The sequence below is a fragment of the Stigmatopora argus genome, chromosome 2 (assembly GCF_051989625.1).
Source record: "Stigmatopora argus isolate UIUO_Sarg chromosome 2, RoL_Sarg_1.0, whole genome shotgun sequence".
In the NCBI taxonomy this organism is placed as follows: domain Eukaryota; kingdom Metazoa; phylum Chordata; class Actinopteri; order Syngnathiformes; family Syngnathidae; genus Stigmatopora; species Stigmatopora argus.
The window spans coordinates 23,190,014-23,211,643 of record NC_135388.1 but is presented as its reverse complement, the minus strand read 5'-3'; the positions used below and the strand labels follow the sequence as shown (position 1 = coordinate 23,211,643).

At 40.3% G+C, this 21,630-nt stretch overlaps 1 protein-coding gene across 7 annotated transcripts in view; it reads left to right on the top strand.

Annotated features, from left to right (window-relative positions):
• The first annotated feature begins 2,253 nt into the window (after positions 1–2,253).
• Positions 2,254–21,630, top strand: part of ano1a (anoctamin 1, calcium activated chloride channel a) — a 111,940-nt gene continuing 92,563 nt past the window's right edge. For 2 of the 7 annotated variants that reach the window (XM_077594559.1, XM_077594558.1), the window contains exons 1-2: positions 14,292–19,077; positions 20,719–20,849. In XM_077594559.1, the coding sequence (XP_077450685.1) occupies positions 18,945–19,077; positions 20,719–20,849 (264 nt within the window). In that variant the 5' untranslated portion in view covers positions 14,292–18,944. Of the gene's footprint in view, positions 5,552–14,290; positions 19,078–20,180; positions 20,614–20,718; positions 20,850–21,630 lie in introns of those variants that run through there. The other 5 variants (XM_077594561.1, XM_077594579.1, XM_077594588.1 and 2 more) reach the window with 5 other exon arrangements.

Here is a 21,630-nt window from a genome sequence, read left to right as displayed (position 1 = left end):
GAGCGGTGTGAAGAATCTTGTGCGAAGTCCAGCAGGAGAGAGGAGTGACCTTCCCGTTGTTTAGGCTAACTCAGGAGCGAGCATTTACACAGTTGCAAGCAGATGTACTAAAATGACTTTTCTAATGTTAATAAGCGAGCAAATATATAATAAAGTAAGACTAATAAGCTAAATAAAACAAAGCGTTCTTCATTGCCAGCAAATATATAATAATGTAAGACTAATAACCCTAACAGTGGGTGTGGTTACAGAAATCAATGAAGCCCCCTTGAATTTTTTCTTGCAATTTTGAACAGCCATAACTCGGCTGTAATGCAACGTATCTGCGCCTAATTTCCTTAACTAATGCAAAGTCAATTCCTGAACAGGCCTTATTTGCTAAAACTGCACATCAACTAGCCGCAACAAAAAGTCACTCTTTTTTTCCTTACGCAGGTCCTGATTTTCAATCATTAGGGTCAGAAAACGTTTGTCATATTACCTTTTGAAGACTGTGTCGGCGTCTGTTGTGATGGCAAGCCAGTGTTTGCCATGAACAGGAAGTAGTCTTTTCTGGCGGCCTGGTACCCCACTCCTGTGCGCCTGTCCTGGCGCCTCGCTCCATTGCGCCCATCCCGGCACCCCGCTCTTGTGCGCCCGTACCGGCGCCCCACTCCTGTGCGCCCGTCCCGGCGCTAGCCGGCGAACCAGATGTGGCGATTCTCAAGGCAGGGGGACCTTTGCGCTTCCCAGTCGAGGTGGCCTGCGACCATTCATGCTTCCCAGTCGAGGTGGCCTGCGACCATTCATGCTTCCCAGTCGAGGTGGCCTGCGACCATTCATGCTTCCCGGTCGAGGCGGCCTGTGAACCTTCATGCTTCCCGGTCGAAGCGGCCTGCGACAAAGCCGTCGTTCCACCAGAGATGGTCCAGGGTTAGGTGCCTGGCTTCTGCCCAGCGGGACTTCCCGGACGATCGCCAGACGAGCCAGCCAACAGCTTCCTAGCGGGTCAGCCGGGACGACTGCCTGATTGGCCAGCTCGCCTCTTTTTGCATTTGGACAATGCACTTGCCCTCCTCCGGGCCCCCTGCCGCTTTCCCTTTTTGATGAGAATTGTTTTGTTTTGGGACGCCTGGGACTCGTCCCTTTAGGCCCTTAAGATACTGTCACATTTTGTTGGGTTTGGTGGATGGATGTGGATGGGTCCCTTTTGGCTCTTCTTCCATCGTGTAACCCAGGTGTTTGCGATTATCATCAACCCATGTCTGTGTAATTAAACTCTGTGTTTTGGTATGTCTTTCCTGTTTCCTGTTCGTGTAAGTAATGTTTTCCTGTTCGTCGGTGTGCATCTCCCCTGTTTAGTTTGTATTTTGTTAATTTTGTCCCAGTTTTGATTATTTCTATGGTTATTCTTTCATCAAAAGTCTTAAGTTGTGCATCAGCATTTCCCTCTCGTTCGCCTCCTTCCTTCACATGGGCACTCTTTGGCACCAATTCTCATGATTTCTGTTGAGGTATAGCGTGGGATAGGTAAAATCACACCAAGGACCTTTATTCAAAAGAACAATGCTCAGGATCGGTTAAGCTCATTTAAAGAACCCATTCCCTTCATACCAGGGCTTTGCTGACTGCAATGGGTATGTATAACTACACCAACAACCACAGTGACACCCCTGCTCAAATTCAATGTTTGATTCTATGCCAATTTGTATCAATCGTGTTAATTCACTTTGACAGGATCCTAACCTTTTGTTTAATTTGACACTGTCAAAATGCTGAATTTACTGAGCTAAAGAACTGCAAACAGGAAACTGGAACTTTGTTTGGCTTTAAAGTAAATTCCTTTGCTTAGATCTTGGAAAAATGAAACAATATGCAGCAAGTCTATACATGTCTGTTTTAGAATGTCTAGCTCAACAAGTACTTGGTTCTAAAATGGAAATTGTGCAGTTGCAGGAATACAGTTAAATAAAATTATATATATATATATATATATATATATATATATATATATATATATATATATATATATATATATATATATATATATATATATATATATATATATATATATTTAAATGGTCCTACAGCAATATCCTTTAACAGTATGTTTAGTATGGCTTATTGTAGGACCTGCATAGTTTAGAATTGTTTAAGTGGAGTTTTATTTTCAGGCAAATATCCTCTGACATTTGGCCAATCAGCTACTCCCTTGCATAGTGCTGTGTATATGTGGGCGGAGTACTTTACTTGGGGAGACATGAAAAACTTCCTCCTCCACCCTGTCTGTTCCAGGCGAGGGAAGCGCTACAGGTAATAACCAGAAATATTGGCTTCATTTTTGTCCAATAATTGGAATCTTTTAGCCCTCCTTTGGGAGATGGTAAAGTCTCTGTTTACCTATTCTTAATCATCTTCTAAGTAAATTAATTATCATCTAAATGACATTTAAATGAAACAACATATGATCCATGAATTCTAACATAATGTTTTGATGAAGTTTGGTGATGTCAAATGATTGCATTCTGTATAATCCAATTGAAGAGTAACATTGTCATGTTCAAATAAGGACCAGAATATTACTGTGTTGACCATTAAAACATAATGTTACCAGCACAGAAGGGTGTGCTCTCACATTTCTTTCTTTGCTTCGTTCAAACACAATGAAGTTAGGTTTGGGGTGTTGAAGTTGAGTCTTGCCACAACCATCATTACCAAGCCTACTAACCACGCCGCACACACGGGTCATTGAAATGCTTTTTCTCCCCAGGATGTGTAGTCGACGTGAGAGCTTTTACACCTTGATGTCTGAAACACCCACACTTGCGAGGGCCGTGATGGTCATTCCGTTGTTTATATCATTCCCTATTGTGAGTGGGTGCCCTGGCTGGCGTAGTGATGCACACTGCAGCATTTCATTAGATAAAATACTACAAACACCTCCCATAATATTGATCTGATACTAATTTCTTTTCAAATACCCATGTTAGCAAATTACTGAAAGGTCTAGACAATTCCAACTTATTTTTTCCGGAGGGATTACTGTTATAATCATTATTCTCCTTACAAAAATAAAGTATTCACGGGCGGCCCGGTGGAGCGAGTGGTTAGCACGTCGGCCTCACAGCCCTGGGGTCCTGGGTTCTAATCCAGGTCACGTCCACCTCTGTGGAGTTTGCATGTTCTCCCCGGGCCTGCATGGGTTTCCTCTGGGTACTCCGGTTTCCTCCCACATTCCAAAAACGTGCATGGTAAGATGATTGGACACTCTAAATTTCCCCTAGGTATGGGTTTGAGTCTGCATGGTTAGCCGTCTCCTTGTGCCCTGTGATCGGGTGTCCCCTGCCTCTGGCCCGGAGACAGCTGGGATTGGCTTCAGCCCCCCCCCCCCCCGCGACCTTAAAGAGGCTAATGCGGTTCAGAAAATGAGAAATAAAGTAACCTTTCGAACATCAAAAATGTACTTGTTTCCCCCCCAAGAAGCAAGGACACAAGAAATTGTGTTACAACTATAATATAATTTGTGTCAGATTTTGGTAAATATAGGAATTCCCTTTTCCAATGTTGTCACATTTATATACTGTGATTATTATTATTATTATTGTTGTTGTTGTTGCAATTCATTGCATTGTTAACATTCATTGTGAGTCTGGTCTTTGCCATCTGACATCGTTGGTAGTAACCAGTCATGGGTGTCTGAGCAACAACGCAGGCAGTAACTTGTGTGCACATATGCAGTCTTCACATTACAGTTGAGGAATATTGATCTAGTTTGAGTCTTTGGTATAAAGATGAGAGCCTAATATTGCATGTGCAATAGATTGTCAGGCGGTGGAAAACTCAATTTGCCAAAACACAACAGAGGGTTTTGGTAACAGCACATTATAAAATATATTTTTTTAGGTTAAATTTCCGTTGCCTCGCTGATGGTGCAGTGGTTCATTCCCCAGAATTTGTTGTGCAACTCGCAAATATATGCTTTTTCTAGAGATAAACTTATTCAACTCTTCTAAATGTTGCAATGTTTGTGCAATAATTGTTGATCAGAAAAGGCTTTGTCCGTGGATACAAGATGAGGCATTTGAAATGCATTCAGGCTGGCTACGTTGTGACTCAAGAGACGGCCAGGAGACTGTTGAAAATAGTGAGCCAATACGCATGCCAATAAGAAGCTGGAATCGTGTACGGCAGCAAGTGTCCTCCAGTCTAGAATTTGCAGAACGCAGTTCGCACGAGACTTTTAAGTATCTTGATATAAGCTGTTTGGTTGAATTTTTAATATTTTTCTTTCAAGCTGGAAGCCACACACAGGAAAAAGTATAGAAAAAAATGTTTTAAAAATTATGAAAAAAAATTCTCAAAATAATTTAGAATCAGAAAAAAAGAGAGTTGATAAAAAATCATTAGAAAAACCACCCTAAAATGAATTACTCAGAAAAGTGGTCTGTTTTTTTTTTGTTCTGAAGTGAATGCAATACACTTCAATACATTCTCTTTTGGCCGACAAATTTATTTTGTATACAATCTTAAAACTGTTTTAGGGTAAACTCTAACCTCAAATTTCAGACAAGAGGGTTTTTTTCACCTTCATCTCATGTTTAGCCTACAATTGTTTAGAATATAAACAAATATTAGCATTTTGATTTCATGAATTAACTGAATAAACAGCAGAAAAAAACAAAATTACGTTTTGTATAGCAACAAAAAACGTTTTAACTCTGACAAAAAGACATTTTAGGTAAAAATAACAAAAACTCTATTCAGGTCAAGAAGGATGACCTATTGCCGCAAGTAGATAAGTATCTTGTGTTCTTGTTCATGAATGAGCAAAGAATGAAGCAGGGGTTTAACAGGCAGACTGGTCCACCAATAGCAATCATGATTACGTTCCTACCTTCACTTTATGTCACGAGCTGTGGGCCATGACAGAGAGAATAAGATCTCTGATACAAGTAGCCGAAATGATTTTACACAACGGGCTCACTCTTGGCAATTGGTCACCCAAAGTAGAGTTGTTGCTCCTTCTGCATTGATGGAACCCAGATTATCGAATCAGATTTGAGTAAAAAAAGATTCAAACAAAACTTTGTAATTGCAACTGAAGCAAACTAAGTTCTTGGAAAATTAAACATAACACTTACAATATTTCTGTTCGCTCTTTTTTTTACGTTCTCGCTGCCTAAACTTTCACTATCAATGCACGTCAGGCGGCAGCTGGTGGCAGTAGCTCTGTCCGCTCTTATTAGTTTTTTGTGTTTTACAGCCTTTCTAGCTTTGCGACTCGACCCCACCAGTCACGTGGCTTGGTCTGTGCTTGCTACTGTCCTGCTACTGTAACCAAGGAAATTTCCCGAATACTGGATGAAATAAAGTTCTAATCTAAAAATCTAATCTAAAACCTTGCCATTTGCACCAGCTGTCTTTTTGCTTGCGAAAAAGATTTTTCTCTCTTGCTGCCTCTTTTTTTCCCTCATGCGCTCCTACTTACTAGGAAGTGAGATAGAGAGAAATCCGTTTCGAAAGCAAATATAGACAGGTGGTGCAAGTGAGAAGTGTGGCATCAGGAGACAATGTAAGGTTTGAGTTTTAGTTTTCTGGTGTCTTTGTTTGCTTGAGTTTCTTTATGTTATTTAAAGTTTTGTTTTTTGGTTGCAACTAGCAAAGTTTTGTTTGATGCCCGAAGATTTGTTTGAAACTTCTTTGACACAAATCTTATTCCATAGCAGATGAGGTGACTCACCGATCCTTTTAGGATGCTTCCTGATCTGTTCCGAGCACGTATGGCCGAAGCAGGTCAAAGAAACGGCCGAGGATATGCCCTCAGCATGTCAGTTTTATTGGCTGGTCTGTGCATTGTGATCTTCCATGGTGGGTGGCTGGGGAGAGGGAAGTCTAGGCGTTACTGCTTAAGATGCTGCCTTACCTACACAGTGCTGTTGAGAAAGTGATTCATGGATATATTATAACAAACAGACAGAAAAGGGCATTGCTTAGCTCCTGTGGTTCTCATCAGCTTTATTACATGACACTTGGAAAAAAAATCCAGCAACAGCATATACCATCAACAAATAATTTGGGCCCAGTTTTCTGTGCTAAACTGGACATACCGGTGCAACAAGATTGTGTATTTGAAGACACACCCAGAGCAAGTGACAATGAGGTAGGCAACACTACCAAAGTGTGCAATCTTTAAAACGGGAAACCTTGCTCTTAATGGTTTTGACTAAAATTGCCGTATTCATGCAAAGAGAGGCATATGTCCCCCATATTACCGCTGATTGTTTAAAACACCCCTTTACTAGTGTTGGTCTTGATTTTCATTTTGTATTATTATTACATTCTGAAGGCCTGTCAAGGTGCCATTCAAATATTTATTTTTGTTGTTCTTGTGGAGACTAAAGTTAAGATCCTACTCTGCCATCAATCTTGAACTGATTGTCTTGAAATTTGACAGCTGTGCACTATGGGCCAGAATCTATCAACCCTTAGAGCCTGATATTTTGTATTGGGATGATTAATTAGTAATTGCATACTTTTGATGAAGATGCCTGTGTTTCCTCTAGGTTATGAGTTAGCCATGTGTGCGCAGCCTGTAGTGTCCTGACGCACACTTCCTTATTAGGGGTCTTTCGAGCAGTGCGGGTTCCTCCTGTAGTAATTGTAATAATTAAAAGTGACTGAAAAATATTGAGTTTAGTAATAATGGTACTGGAACCAGTTTCATGCTGTCTTCAACCAGAATTATTGAAGAAATTCAATATTGACTTAATTTCTTTGTGCAGTGTTTGGCAAAATACATTCCAAAGAATCTTGTTTTGTAAACCTTTATGCTGCCGTTTGTCCACGGACATTTCTTCATTTTGTGAATATTGCTCTGGGATCTGTATATACACACCTGTCAATCCATAATGATTTTCGTAATTCATACAGATTAGAAAGAAAAAATAAACACGACGGCCATAGTGCTAAAGTCATACGGATTCACATTTTTTTGCCAATGATGTTTATTTTTTATTTTTTTATTTTATTTATATCACTGTTGCCGTATTTTGCCAGATTTACCTAACTTCGCTTTGGTTTTCCACAAACTCACTTCGGTATGTGCACTCATGGCAATGTTGTGGTATACTTGGACCGGAAGTGAGAAAATTGCCAAACTAAAGGAAGCTCTTATAGACTCTATAAGAGCTTCCTTTAGTTTCGTAATTCCCCCACTTCCGGTCCTGGACTGAATGTTGCGTCCAAGAGTATTTAAATGCTCTTTCTTGTATGTGCTGATTCACATAAGGATACTGGAGTCCATATAAGGATTTTTGTAGCCAGTCATACAGATTTATGCAGTGGCGGGCCGTCATGGCCTTCAAGGCCTTCTCTGCTGGCCTAAGAAATATCTGAATCATATTATATTTTGTCCATCAATACGTACTTATTATTCCAAATGGTCTGTTAGCTTCCTTTCATTGCTTTTCCCCCTGGTTGCACTGCTTCCAGATGTGTGTTTTCATATTGAAGCATTTAACCAATCACATTTCAGCCATTATTTTTTGCCAGATCAGATCTGCCTCAAAGCCTGCACAATCTGTTCTTGCGGGCTCTGCTGCATTAAACTAGACTGTTGCTTTTAACCAATCAGATTTCGAGTTGGCAACCCCACAATGATTTTTCATAGGCGTTAGCATTTTGCTGGCTGGGACATGTCATTGCTTTCACAAACTATGATTGGCTAGTAGGCGGGCCAAAGCAGTACCGAGGCAGCCGAGATCGCAAACTCCACCCACTATGGCCGACAGAAGCAAAAACAAATAGATTCTGTTTGCTCACAAAGCTATTTTCCAGACGGACTTTTTCAGGAAAAAATGGACATAATTAAGAAAGGGCGGTCAACTCCGAAGCTAGCAAGCCTGTTACAGCCGGGAAAATGGTGTGTGGGGCACTTTCAGCGCGCTAACTTAGCTCCACAAGCAAATAGTATATTGTTGTGTTGATTTAATGCTATTTTCAAAACGGACTATGCCGGAAATAGGACAGGACAGGCTCGACTTTCATCATTAGCTTCGATGGCGATAGGAAAGAAGGAAGAAAGAAAGGAGGATGGATATTGTGTAAAAATGATTTTTGGTGAGTAAAATTAATTTATAATAAATAAATAATTAATAAATAATTTATTGATTATTTTTTATGTGTCGCACCTGTAGCTGCAGTAGAGGTTTTATAGCCATAAAATAGTTTTTGAGGGTTGGATTGATACGTTGAAGGCGCTACCAGAAAATGCACCGCCCGCCACTGGATTTATGTAGTCTTAGGTTGGCAGGTATGTGTACAGTTTTTGGAAGTTGAAAATATTTAATCTCTTGCATATTTTCTTAGTTAGCAAAATGTGTCATGTTATTGGCAGAAAGACAGTAAAGGGTAAAAACCTGGTATGAATGTCTACCACAATGACACTTTTGTCTGTTCAACAGTGGTGCAAATTATATTCCTGTCTTGAAAATATCACTTTTGGGTCCAGCCTCACAATGGGACATTTTTTAAATGCCATTTTTCTAAGTTTCCCATTGGTAATACACTGTTAATTTAAAATCATGTATAAATGACTCTGGGCGGCCCGGTGGGGCGAGTGGTTAGCGCGTCGGCCTCACAGCTCTGGGGTCCTGGGTTCAAATCCAGGTCACGTCACACCTGTGTGGAGTTTGCATGTTCTCCCCAGGCCTGCGTGGGTTTCCTCCATGTACTCTGGTTTCCTCCATGTACTCTGGTTCCCTCCATGTACTCTGGTTTCCTCCCACATTCCAAAAACATGTATGGTAGGCTGATTGGACGCTCTAAATTCCCCCTAGGTATGGGTGTGAGTGTGCATGGTTGGCCTTTGTCTCCTTGTGTCCTGCGATTAGCTGGCCACCGATTCAGGGTGTCCCCCGCCCCTGACCTGGAATCAGCTGGGATAGGCTCCAGCACCCCCCATGACCTTAGTGAGGATGAAGCGGTTCAGAAAATGAGATGAAATGAGATGAGATAAATAACTTGCATGTTTTATTAAAGCTGATAGTATTTTGGCCAATCATGTATAAGCATCCCAAATTGGCCACCCTTCCTCATTACTTCATTCATACCCATTATGACATGCACCTGTGTATGAGTTTATCAGTGTTTATGTCTGAGGGTATAACTAACATCATGAAATGGCTGTCCCTGTAAGTGGTGTTATATTCTGCTTAAACATAAAAAAATACAGACGCTCCCCTACTTACGAACGCAATTGGTTCCGAGCGATTGTTCATAAGTTGAATTTGTTTGTAAGTTGATTCAGTGCTATATTTTGTATTATAATTTATGTTTAAGGCCGATATAAGTATATTGAAGGTTTATATAAGTGCATTTGTATGTTTAAGGCTTGTATAAGTAACACGCATTGGTTTGTACTGAAATTTTTTTTTTTTAATAAAATAGAGAGAATATGTACAGTACTGTAGAGAGAGAGAGAGATTTATGTATTAGAAACTGGCCAAAAGAAGCGACCTAATGACAATTGCACAGTTTTCTTCTTTCTTTTATCATAAATGATATAGTAGCACTGTATGGCATCATTCAATTGATTTGCAAACTTTGTGCAACGTTCAATATTTGGGTCCTGCTGCTCGATCTTTCTGTTTATAAATGGTACTGAATGTGCAACGCTCACCACTCTCACGCGCATCAAGCTTCGTTATTATTGCCACTCGTTTCAAATGAAATGGCTTGCCTCTTCCTTATAACTCCCTCAATAGAAGCCTTTAGCTTTTTACCAACCATATTCAATATTGGATGCATGAGATATTTAATGATACAAATGAAAAAGGTTCTTTGCACACTGGAGATACATTCACGCACTTCCGCATTGCAACGAAGAAGAAGGTAGATGCTGCGTGAGCTGAGCTCTCACAGCGCCAGGCGTCGGTATTAGCGGCGGAAAGAAGTACTACTCCGAAAAAGGCGAAATACAAAATTGGACTTGCGAACATTTTTGGACTTAAACGCAATTTGCAGACATGTTCGTATGTACCGTTGTTCGTAAGTTGAATGTTCGTAAGTAGGGGAGCGTCTGTACCAACCCCATTAATTTATTAATGTTCACCATGCCTTGTTCAGATCAAGGTTGTGGGGTGCTGGAGCCTGTCCCAGATGACTTTGGGTGAAAGGTGGACTATACCATAGACCGGTCGCCAGACAGTTGCAGTGCACACATACGGACAGACAAATATTCACATTCATAATAGTTATAATACTGAAAAGTGACATAAAAATGCTGATTTTAGTAATATTGGGACTGGGTCTTAGCGAGTACAAAGTCATTAGCGAGTACCAAGCCAGTTATGAGCTCACTTGCTGATTGCAAACCAATTGGTTGTTGGCTAGCATGCAAGATGACCAACAAACCACGAGCACCAGCATGGTTGTGGTTTTAGTCAATAAGGGTTAATTATTTTCTTTTTACTGTAGAGAAAATCTGTTCATTGATCTTAACCGGTTAAATACATTCAATAGGCAACACGCACAGTTGCCCTTTATGATGTTAAATTCGTCTCATCTCATCTCATTTTCTGAACCGCTTTATTCTCACTAGGACTCGCGGGGGATGCTGTAGCGTATCGCAGCTGACTTCGGGCCAGAGGCGGGGGACACCCTGAATTGGTGGCCAGCCAACCGCAGAGCACAAGGAGACAAACAACCATTCACGCTAACAATCATACCTAGGGGCAATTTAGAGTGTCCAATCAGCCTAACATGGACGTCTTTGGAATGTGAGAGGAAACCGGAGTACCCGGAGAAAACCCAAACACGCCCGGGGAGAACATGCAAATTCCACACAGGTGGACCGACTTGGATTTGAACCCAGTTCTCGCACTGTGAGGCCGACGCGTTAACCACACCACCTTATCCGTTATTTTACTTTGAAAATATTGTCGCAGATGCATTGATTCTCGTTTTAGAAGCTCTCATTGGCTGTCTCACAACAACCGTCCATTTTCTTTAACCCATTGTCTGCTTAAATCAGTGGCGGGCCGTCAGGGCCTTCAAGGCCTTCTCTGCTGGCCTAAGAAATATCTGAATCATATTATGTTTTGTCCATCAATACTTATTATTCCAAATGGTCTGTTAGCTTCCTTTCATTGCTTTCCCCCCTGGCAGTGGCGGGCCGTCAGGGCCTTCAAGGCCTTCTCTGCTGGCCTAAGAAATATCTGAATCATATTATATTTTGTCCATCAATATGTACTTATTATTCCAAATGGTCTGTTAGCTTCCTTTCATTGCTTTTCCCCCTGGTTGCACTGCTTCCCGATGTGTGTTTTCATATTGAAGCATTTAACCAATCACATTTCAGCCATTATTTGTTGCCAGATCAGATCTGCCTCAAAGCCTGCACAATCAGTTCTTGCGGGCTCTGCTGCATTAAACTAGACTGTTGCTTTTAACCAATCAGATTTCGAGTTGGCAACCCCACAATGATTTTTCATAGGCTTTAGCATTTTGCTGGCTGGGACATGTCATTGCTTTCACAAACTATGATTGGCTAGTAGGCGGGCCAAAGCAGTACCGAGGCAGCCGAGATCGCAAACTCCACCCACTATGGCCGACAGAAGCAAAAACAAATAGATTCTGTTTGCTCACAAAGCTATTTTCAAGACGGACTTTTTCAGGAAAAAAATGGACATCATTAAGAAAGGGCGGTCAACTCCGAAGCTAGCAAGCCTGTTACAGCCGGGAAAATTGTGTGTGCGGCACTTTCAGTGTGCTAACTTAGCTCCACAAGCAAATAGTATATTGTTGTTTTGATTTAAAGCCATTTTCAAAACGGACTATGCCAGAAATATGACAGGACAGGCTCGACTTTCATCATTAGCTTCGATGGCGATAGGAAAGAAGGAAGAAAGAAAGGAGGATGGATATTGTGTAAAAAGGATTTTTGGTGAGTAAAATATTCCTAAATAATATTTCAATTGTGGGCCAAGTTCTGATATCTGAAAAGCTCCAGTGTTTGTTTTTAAGCTCCAGTGTTTGTATTTAATCACAAAATGCTGCTAGGAAGTGGATTTTACCCGAGTTTAATTTTTGGCGTTTCACCGTTGACGTCCATCGCTGTCTTTTCCCAGGAAAAATCACCCCCCTGGCCTGGTTGTAATGTCTCAAAAGCTCCAGTATTTGTATTCAATCAATAAATGATGCTAGGAAGTGGATTTTACCTAATTTTAGTATTTTAGTGCATTTTTTGTCATTTCACGTATGGACGTATCGACGTTCATCGCTGTCTTTTTACCGGGGAAATGATACTCTGGGCCCGGTTCTGATGTCTAAAAAGCTCCAGTATTTGTATTTAATCAATAAATGCTGTTTTCGGCTGGATTTTACCCCATTTTCGGGCAATGTTTGCCCGTACGCCATTGACGTTCATCGCTGTCTTTTCCCGGGGAAATCACCCCCTGGCCTGGTTTTAATTTCTGAAAAGCTCCAGTATTTGTATTTAATCATGAAATACTGCTAGGAAGTGGATTTTACCCCATTTTTGAGCATTTATTGATTGATTATTTTTTATGTGTCGCACCTGTAGCTGCAGTAGAGGTTTTATAGCCATAAAATAGTTTTTGAGGGTTGGATTGATACGTTGAAGGCGCTACCAGAAAATGCACTGCCCCCCACTGGCTTTAATGTATTTATCCTTGGGGGAGCTGTGGCTGAGTGCCTCGACCAGAACCGCAGCCTTAGGTGGGCGAAATTGTGTCGCGGGGGCAGGCGATGGGCCGTGTGGTCAGTAATAATGACGTTGACGAGTTAGTTGGTCGATGTGCACCAAAACGGACGCATGCGTAAGGCAACACACAAGGAATTCAACAAGAAGGCATCCGGGGAGGAAGCAGCCACCATTGCAACAGCACAAATCAGAAAAAAACGGGGGACAAACGAACTTTCCGACTTCGTGAAAAAACATCCTGAACGAACTCTCAACGGACGCATGAGTAAATGCAACTTTCTGCAATACACAAGGATTTCAACGAGAAGGCAGCCGAGGAGGAAGCAGCCACAATCGTAACAGCACAAATAAGAAAAAAACTGGGGAGAAACGAACTTTCCGACTTCGTGGAATAAACAGTCTGTATAGTTTTTTTTCTTCATAATGTTCGTCAACCAGCACTGCAGAAGCAGGGAAGAAACTGTTGTGACTTATAAAATGGGTGTAAAATTATATTTCAAAGAAATAATAAAATGTTAATATTTGTTGTTGATTAATGTTGTTGTTTGAATTCTTAATGCTGTGTTTATTAAATGTGTGTTCATGTTTGTGTGCTATCTCTATGTTGCATCCCGGTAGCTTTCTTAATAAATAATTTTATGATAATTTTCTCTCATTTTGCGTGTTTCTCACATCTTTCTTACAAAATTAGGACATGTTGACCAATTTAAAGGGTTTAGTTCGTAGTTGTGCGAGAACCGTGGAACGAATTAGAGAATTTACATATAAAGTACAGACGCTCCCCTACTTACGAACATTCAACTTACGAACAACGGTACATACGAACATGTCTGCAAATTGCGTTTAAGTCCAAAAATGTTCGCAAGTCCAATTTTGTATTTCGCCTTTTTCGTAGTACTTCTTTCCGCCGCTAATACCGACGCCTGGCGCTGTGAGAGCTCAGCTCACGCAGCATCTACCTTCTTCTTCGTTGCAATGCGGAAGTGCGTGAATGTATCTCCAGTGTGCAAAGAACCTTTTTCATTTGTAGCATTAAATATCTCATGCATCCAATATTGAATATGGTTGGTAAAAAGCTAAAGGCTTCTATTGAGGGAGTTATAAGGAAGAGGCAAGCCATTTCATTTGAAACGAGTGGCAATAATAACGAAGCTTGATGCGCGTGAGAGTTGTGAGCGTTGCACATTCAGTACCATTTATAAACAGAAAGATCGAGCAGCAGGACCCAAATATTGAACGTTGCACAAAGTTTGCAAATCAATTGAATGATGCATACAGTGCTACTGCATCATTTATGATGAAAAAAAGAAGAAAACTGTGCAATTGTCATTAGGTCGCTTCTTTTGGCCAGTTTCTAATACATAAATCTCTCTCTCTCTCTACAGTACTGTACATATTCTCTCCATTTTATTAAAAAAAAAAAATTCAGTACAAACCAATGCGTGTTACTTATACAAGCCTTAAACATACAAAGGCACTTATATAAACCTTCAATATACTTATATCGGCCTTAAACAAATTATAATACAAAATATAGCACTGAATCAACTTACAAACAAATTCAACTTATGAACAATCGCTCGGAACCAATTGCGTTCGTAAGTAGGGGAGCGTCTGTACTGCTATTCTTACAACATTTTCAAGTTACGAAAAAAGTTATGGCACCAATTAATTTTGTAATTTACGAAATTAATTGTCTCCTTGTGCCCTTCGATTGGCTGGCCACCAATTCAGGGTGTCTCCTGCGTCTGGCTTGAAGTCAGCTGGGATAGACTCCAGCACCCTCCATGACCCGAGTGAGGATAAAGCAGTTCAGAAGATGAGATGAAATTCATGTGGCTTGGCAGATGACTGATTACAGTTTTTTTTGTAATTGTATTTCATTGTCAAACACAATCCTTGAACAAGTCCAATATGAACTTTTTGTTGAGTAGTTAACTGACAAAATTCAAATTCCTGTTTTCAGTGTTCTGAAAAACATTGAGTCTTTTCAGCAAGGAAAGAATCACAGATGCAACTTTTTATTTTTTGAATAGTGAACTGTAACTTGCTTAAAATATTTAATTTGCACAATCTTTCTGTATGATAAATTTATTTTCTTAATATTTGCATTGAGAAAGGAAGGAAGGATTAGACAATGACACCTGATGTTATTCATTATGACTGGCAGTGGATAAAATGATTGCTTCTGATAGGTTCACCAATAGGCATTCCCAAATGCACGCACAAATAAAAGAGACAGGAGACTCATCTGTGGTTTTCTTGCAAGAGAGAATCAAACCAACCCGTCTTAGTCCAAGTTCATTCTGGCGTTAGATGCATCTTTTTCCTGTTTATTAGCCTCAAGGATCAAGGACCCTAGTTACAATAGACAGTTCTCAGACTCAGCTCTCAAGGGAGGGGTGTGAAAATAGGAGTGAGAAGTCAATAGAAGTTTTAGCTCTCAAACAAATGAAGGTCATGTTGAGCCGAAGGTTCTTGTCACCATTCCAGTAGTCCAAGATGATTCAACCTTCATTTGTTTGGTCTAACTAAGGAGCAAGCATTTACATGGTTGCAAGCAGATATTCTAAAATGACTTTTCTAATGTTAATAAGCTAAGTAAAGCAAAGCGTTCTTCATTGCGAGCAAATATATAATAATGTAAGATTAATAACCCTAACACTTCTTTAAAGCCATCAATTTTTAGAATACATGTTTGTAAAAATCCAACCCTAACTATTGATAGTAGAGATCAGCGGTTGGGAGATCTCTTCTCAGTTTGTTTATGCATAATATAACGTTTGCGGAACAAGAGTACATTGGCATACAATAGACCAAGTCCGCCAGTCTTCTCCATTTTTCTTGTGACCATCTTTTGGAGTCACTGTTATTTTTTTTCAAGTAAATTGTTAAAGAACAGTTGAGAGTATTGTTCACTAATGACCGTTTGTGCAGCATTCAATATTGCAACTTTTTTCTTTGAGTAGTGTACTGTATGATACGTACACAAGAGTAGCAAGGGAGACTGAAGTTCTGTGCACCCATACTTAAATACATATCTTGTCACATTATTTTTTAATAGCGTGAATGAAAACTATCTTCTTGTTGTTGAATTTTATCAAATAAATATCCTCAGGAAAGTTTGACTACTATTCAATGTGTCTTACCATATTTTCCGGACTATAAGTCACACTTTTTTTCATAGTTTGACTGGGCCTCCGACTAATACTCAAGTGTGATTGGTGTATAACAGCTTGTTATGCAATTTTTTAAAGATTATAGCTCTTTGAAAAATTTACATTAACAGCGGCCCAGTGGGTGATTGGTTAGGGTGTCGGGCTCACAATTCTGGGGTTGAGGGTTTGATCCCAGGTTGGTCCTCTCTATGTGGAGCCTTTGAGTCACCCTTGACTTAGGTTCAAGTACTCCCTGGCACCTCTTTTTTTTTAGACTAAACAAGGCTTTCGGGAACAAAGCAATGCAAGAAAGTAGTTGTACCTCTGCTTATGAGATGTAAGAAGCAGAAAAAAAATAAAGAAAATGATATGAAGATTATTTATTCATGTATGAAAATGAATAACGGCAGCCAGGCGGCTGAGTGGTTAGCTCCTTGACCTCACAGTTGTGGGTCCTGGTTTGTATATAGGTCGGTCCTCCTGTGTGGAGTTGCATGTTCTCCCTGAGTAGGTACTCCTGTTTCCTCCCATATTCCAAAGACATGCAGGGGAGGTTGTTTGAACACTCAAAATTGCCTATAGGTATGAGTGTGAGCGTGAATGCTTGTCCGTCTCTTCGTGGCCTGCGATTGGCTGGCCGCCAATCCGCATAGTGCCTGAAATCATCTGGGATAGTCTCCAATACTCCCCGTGACTCTTGTGAGAATAAAAGAATGAATAGCAAGCATGCAAAACATGTTCTATTCGTGCAGTAGTACAGTAGAGCAAGGAGGAAGCTAACGTTAGCACACGAACACATGCACATGCACACACATCTAAACAACTTCAAATTTGTCAGGAGCGGCCCGTTTGTGCCTCCTGGCGTGCCGTCAGGGCAGTGCGGCTGCGGTCAATCTGTTGATTGCTTCCTGAGTTGGTATTTAAGCACGAATGACTTTTAGTTTCAGTGTCGGATCGTTCCTGCATGCGTCCTGCATGCTCCTGCATATTCCTGCGTGACACCCTCCGTGTTACGGCACACAATCGCTACAAGGTCATATACCCCATGCTCCCATTTTGTTCCAAGCCTTTGTTGTTTTGTAAAGCCCTTTTGAGTTATTAAAGTTGTTGTTTTGAAGCTAATTGCCTCGTCCTCACATGCTTCCCCGCGACTGGGTCCTAATCCTTTCCCGATCGCGCCACGACGACGCGGCGCGATCAAAACAAAATTATGAATTCAAAACAACTTAGCATTAAATATAACTCCAAAGGACAAACAGTCTCTCCAACTCGTCATCAGTACAGAGTGGCAATGCCAAGGAGTCGTCGCTTTTAATGCTTCCTTCTGCATCAATAGCGTAGTGATGCTAATTGGTGGGTTACAGCCAACCTGTATTGCCTTGCAATATAAAGAACCACATGACGACAAATGGCCGCCTCGTGGTGTAGAGGTTCACTCGCCTGACTTTGGTGCGGGCAGGCGCTGGCTCAATTCTTGCTGGTGGCGGAATGATTGGGAAAGCGGATGGTCGTTTGTCTCTCTGTGTGCCCTGCGACTGACTGTTGACCAGTCTAGGGTGTAGTCTGCCTTTTGCCCCAAGACAGCTGGGTTAGAGTCCAGCAACCCTTTCGAGGATGGGCAGTATGGAAGATGAATGAATGAAGGACAACAAATGGCGGTCAAAAGATAGTTGTTCTTGTTGTGGGAGGCTCCAAGTGTGTTGCGGTCGTGGGTGGAGGGCTCCGAAGCAGGCAAACAGATACAAGCCAGACTTGGAGCTTTCTGTTTATTTTGAGTGTCAGGCGAAGGTTCAAGGGGAGAGGCAAAGTGGAGTCGTCTTGCGTAGCGTGTAGGTCGATAGCAGAGATGTCCGTACACGGGTCCAAAGCGAAGGTACACCCACACACACGCGCACACAGACACACAAGTACCAACGCAAATTAAATCCCTTCACCCTCTGTTGGTTGGATTGTACACTTAATAACACAGCAACATATGTTGTAAGAATATTCAATATATTTCTCAATAAATATAGGGGTAGAATTGATCATTTTGACTTCAGTTCAGGGCATGCATTATTAATTACCTATTTTCACACCATTTTTTACTCTTTTAATGCAAATGATTTATTAGCTTCAAATATCGGTCATCGCCTCCTCTAACTACTAATAATCGGCATCAGTCTTGAAAAACCCATATCAATCGATCACTAGTCTACCATCATGGCACAATTTTATTAAATATGTACTATGAAATTAAAACCTGTTCAGAAAGCGTTTTTGGCTTAAAATGAAGAAATTTTAGTCTAAATTACAATTAAGAAAACAAAGAAGTGTTTTCCAACCCTCCATGAGCTGAGGCATACTTTTGCAATGTAAGAAATCACATCACCAATCGAAAATCTTACGATTTTGAAACTATACCTTATAATGTCAATCAAATACAAGTATTTTAATTTATAATCCTTCACGACGGCCTTACGTTGTCAAAAGTTAAATCTGTATACTGCCGATAGACATCTGCTTGAGGTAACATAAAAATAAGGAATGTAACGATTTAATATATCTTATTTTTAGAATTTGCTTCCCCTAATACTTGTTCAATTTCCTAATATTACATAGGCCTAAAAAGTTGAAGCTTGTAAAATGAAACAACTTCCGGTTCATTCATTCTCATCTCTTCTCATTTTCTGAACCGCTTTATCCTCACTAGGGTCGTGGGGGTGCTGGAGCCTATCCCAGCTGACTTCAGGCCAGAGGTGGGGGAAACCCTGCCGATCGCATGGCACAAGCAGACGGACAACCATTCAAACTCACACCCATACCGAGGGGCAATTTAGAATTCCAATCAGCCTACCATGCATGTCTTTGGAATGTGGGAGGACCCAACCTGGATTTGAACCCCGGACCCCAGAGCCATAACCACTTAAGCCGCCGGGGTGCCCAACTTCCGGTTCATGTGACACAAAAAAACAACAAAACAACTTTAATCTGATAATTTTATAAGTTTTCTCTTTTATTATAATTTAAATCTTGTATTATGACAATGATTGACTCAATTCTCATAATATTACGACTTTAATCTTTTCTCACGGAATATTACAATGTATGACTTCTTGGGAGATATTTTCGCCAGGCACCAGATCATCTGTTGCAGATGCTGGGAAACAATGAAACAAACCACAGTACCTGAAGAAAACCAAACAGGCCTGGAAAGAACATGCAATCTCCAAACAGGTAAGGCCAGACCTGGAAGTGAACCCTCAATCTCAAAACTGTGAGGTGGATGAGCTAACTACTCTACTACAGGTAGATGAATGAATAGTTGTGTTGTGTTTGGGTGATCTTCATACGCATTTCATCAGGCTTTAAGGTTGGATGCAATTGATTTCTCAAGGCACTTATAGTGTTTGACATTGGAGCTCATAAATAGGGTTGTTGTTCTATGTACAACCATGATTGCTGTTCTCTGTTTATTGTACTAGGAGTATTGTATTTGGTATACTAAATAATAATGTTGTAAATTAGGTGTGGCGGCCTGGCGGATGAGTGGTTAGCGCATTAAACTCACAGTTTTGGGGTCCTGGATTCGAATCCAGGTCGGTCCACTGGTGTGGAGTTTGCATGTTCTTTATGGGCCTGCATGAGATTTCTAACGGTATTCCGGTTTCCTCCCACATTCCAAAAATATGCTAGGCTGGTTGGACACTCTAAATTGCCCCTAGGTATGAGTGTGAATGGTTGTCTGTTTTCTTGTGTCCTGCGATTGGCTGGCCACCGATACAGAGTGTCCCCGCCTCCAGCCCGAAGTCAGCTGGGACAGGCTCCAGCACCTGAATAAGCGGTTCAGAAAATGAATGCATTAATATATTAGGTGTGCCAAGCCTTCTGATTTATTTTTCTTTAAATTAAAAAGGCTTATTCTGTTTTCCTGATTCTTAAATAGAATTTTGAGACAGCTTAATCGAAAGCTTGAAATCCTTTTTTTGACTAGGTTTAAAAAGGGTAATCGAAAACAAATAATTTTTTGGGCAATGTTTTCATTTTAACTGTAACTGGTTGGTTTGCTGAAACGAGTCTCCTTACCAACATAGCACACCTAATTGAAGCTGTGCAACATGGATTATATATGCATGTTCAAAAAAAAGTGTGAGCATTGCGGTTGTACATTACAATGTCATTGTACAAACGAGATATTGTTCAGTCCTGAAGGAAACCTTACTCTCAGGTGATCTATCACTAGTTCCACGATCCTCACAAAACTACCCACTAAACCGTTTAAAATTAATCAAAATATCCCCATTTTGTAGAAAAGATGTGAAGACACTCAAAAATGAGAGAAAATGATCATAAAATGATGTAATAAGCCATTAAAATCAATAATAAACATAAAAAATCTATTCGTGTTGAAGTGCAACTGCACAAGTGTCAGGAAGCTAACAGGAAATGTATTGAGTTTTTGTAACCTGGATTATGTTTTCGCATCTTGAGGCACTCGTTTGCATCTCAAAAGGTTTCGTAACCTGAAAATTTCGCACCAAGAGGCATTCGTAAGTAGAGGTACGGCTGTATTTTGATATCTGTGTTCATTAGTAAAATTGGTGAATAATTTGCCTTTTGTATGGGATTCTTGCCTGTTTGCCAATATTCTGTATATATGGAGGAGATCCTTAATGTTGTCCACTAATTACTAGCATCACCAAATGAGTTTAGGAACATTCACACCTTGGAAATTGTCCTGCTATAACTCAAGATAGTTTCAGTGAAACATTTGTGAGTAGTTTCAAGATTCTTTTTATTTTTAGAATCAACGAGCTAATTTAATCACTCTTTGGAAAACACACTTTTTCAAAACCCATGTCTCTGTACCTTTCAAAGGTTGTCCTGCACAGAGGACTATCAGCCACAAAGAAGAGGACCACTGCATTATGAGAAAAAGTAACAACTATTGGCCAGTTCCTAGTGAGGAAAATCAGCTGGATATGGACAACACCAAGGACAATTCCATAGTAGGAAATTTCATTTGTCTTCACACAATATATTAATATGAAACTCTAAATCCTGGTAAATACTGATGACTAATATGAAATGTAAATAAACAATTTTATCATAATACGATATTGATTTTTTGGACAATTTTACGGTCAGCAATCAACATCCAAAAGACAACAATCCATTTCAATTTAAGTCTTCTATCAATTTAATAGGATATTATGCAGCAAAATTGAACACAATTTGTTAGACTATACCGAAAGTAATACAAAATACAGAGCAAATTTGACTTTTTTGTCAACTTTGTTACTCAAAGATTTTATAGAACTAAATGAAAACTGTCTGGGTTGTGCTAGTTTATTGAATCAGATTTGGGTCTGAACGATTCAAGCAAAACTTTTGGCATCAAACTAAATTTTGCAAGCAGCAACCAAAAAAATAAGACTAAGCAAATATAGAAACTAAAGAAAACCAAGTTATCTAAAAATTTAAACCCCACACTTTCAATGTTTAAAATTCCCCTTTTTACGTTCTCGTTGCTCAGACATTTGTCTTGATGCAAAATTTTGTCGGTTGCGCCACCTGTCTTGCCTACAAAACACATTTGTCTCTCTTTGCTACATCGCTTTTCTCATGCGCGCCCGTTTTTTGCGTTTAGAATATTGAAACAAACATTACCGGTGGGCGGGCTTTAAGGGAAGTCCTCATTGGTCAAGTATAGATTTTCCTTGCCCCCAGAGGTTATTATGGGCTTACAGCTCAGTTTTTTGTCCCCATATCTTTCTTAATTGCTTGGAA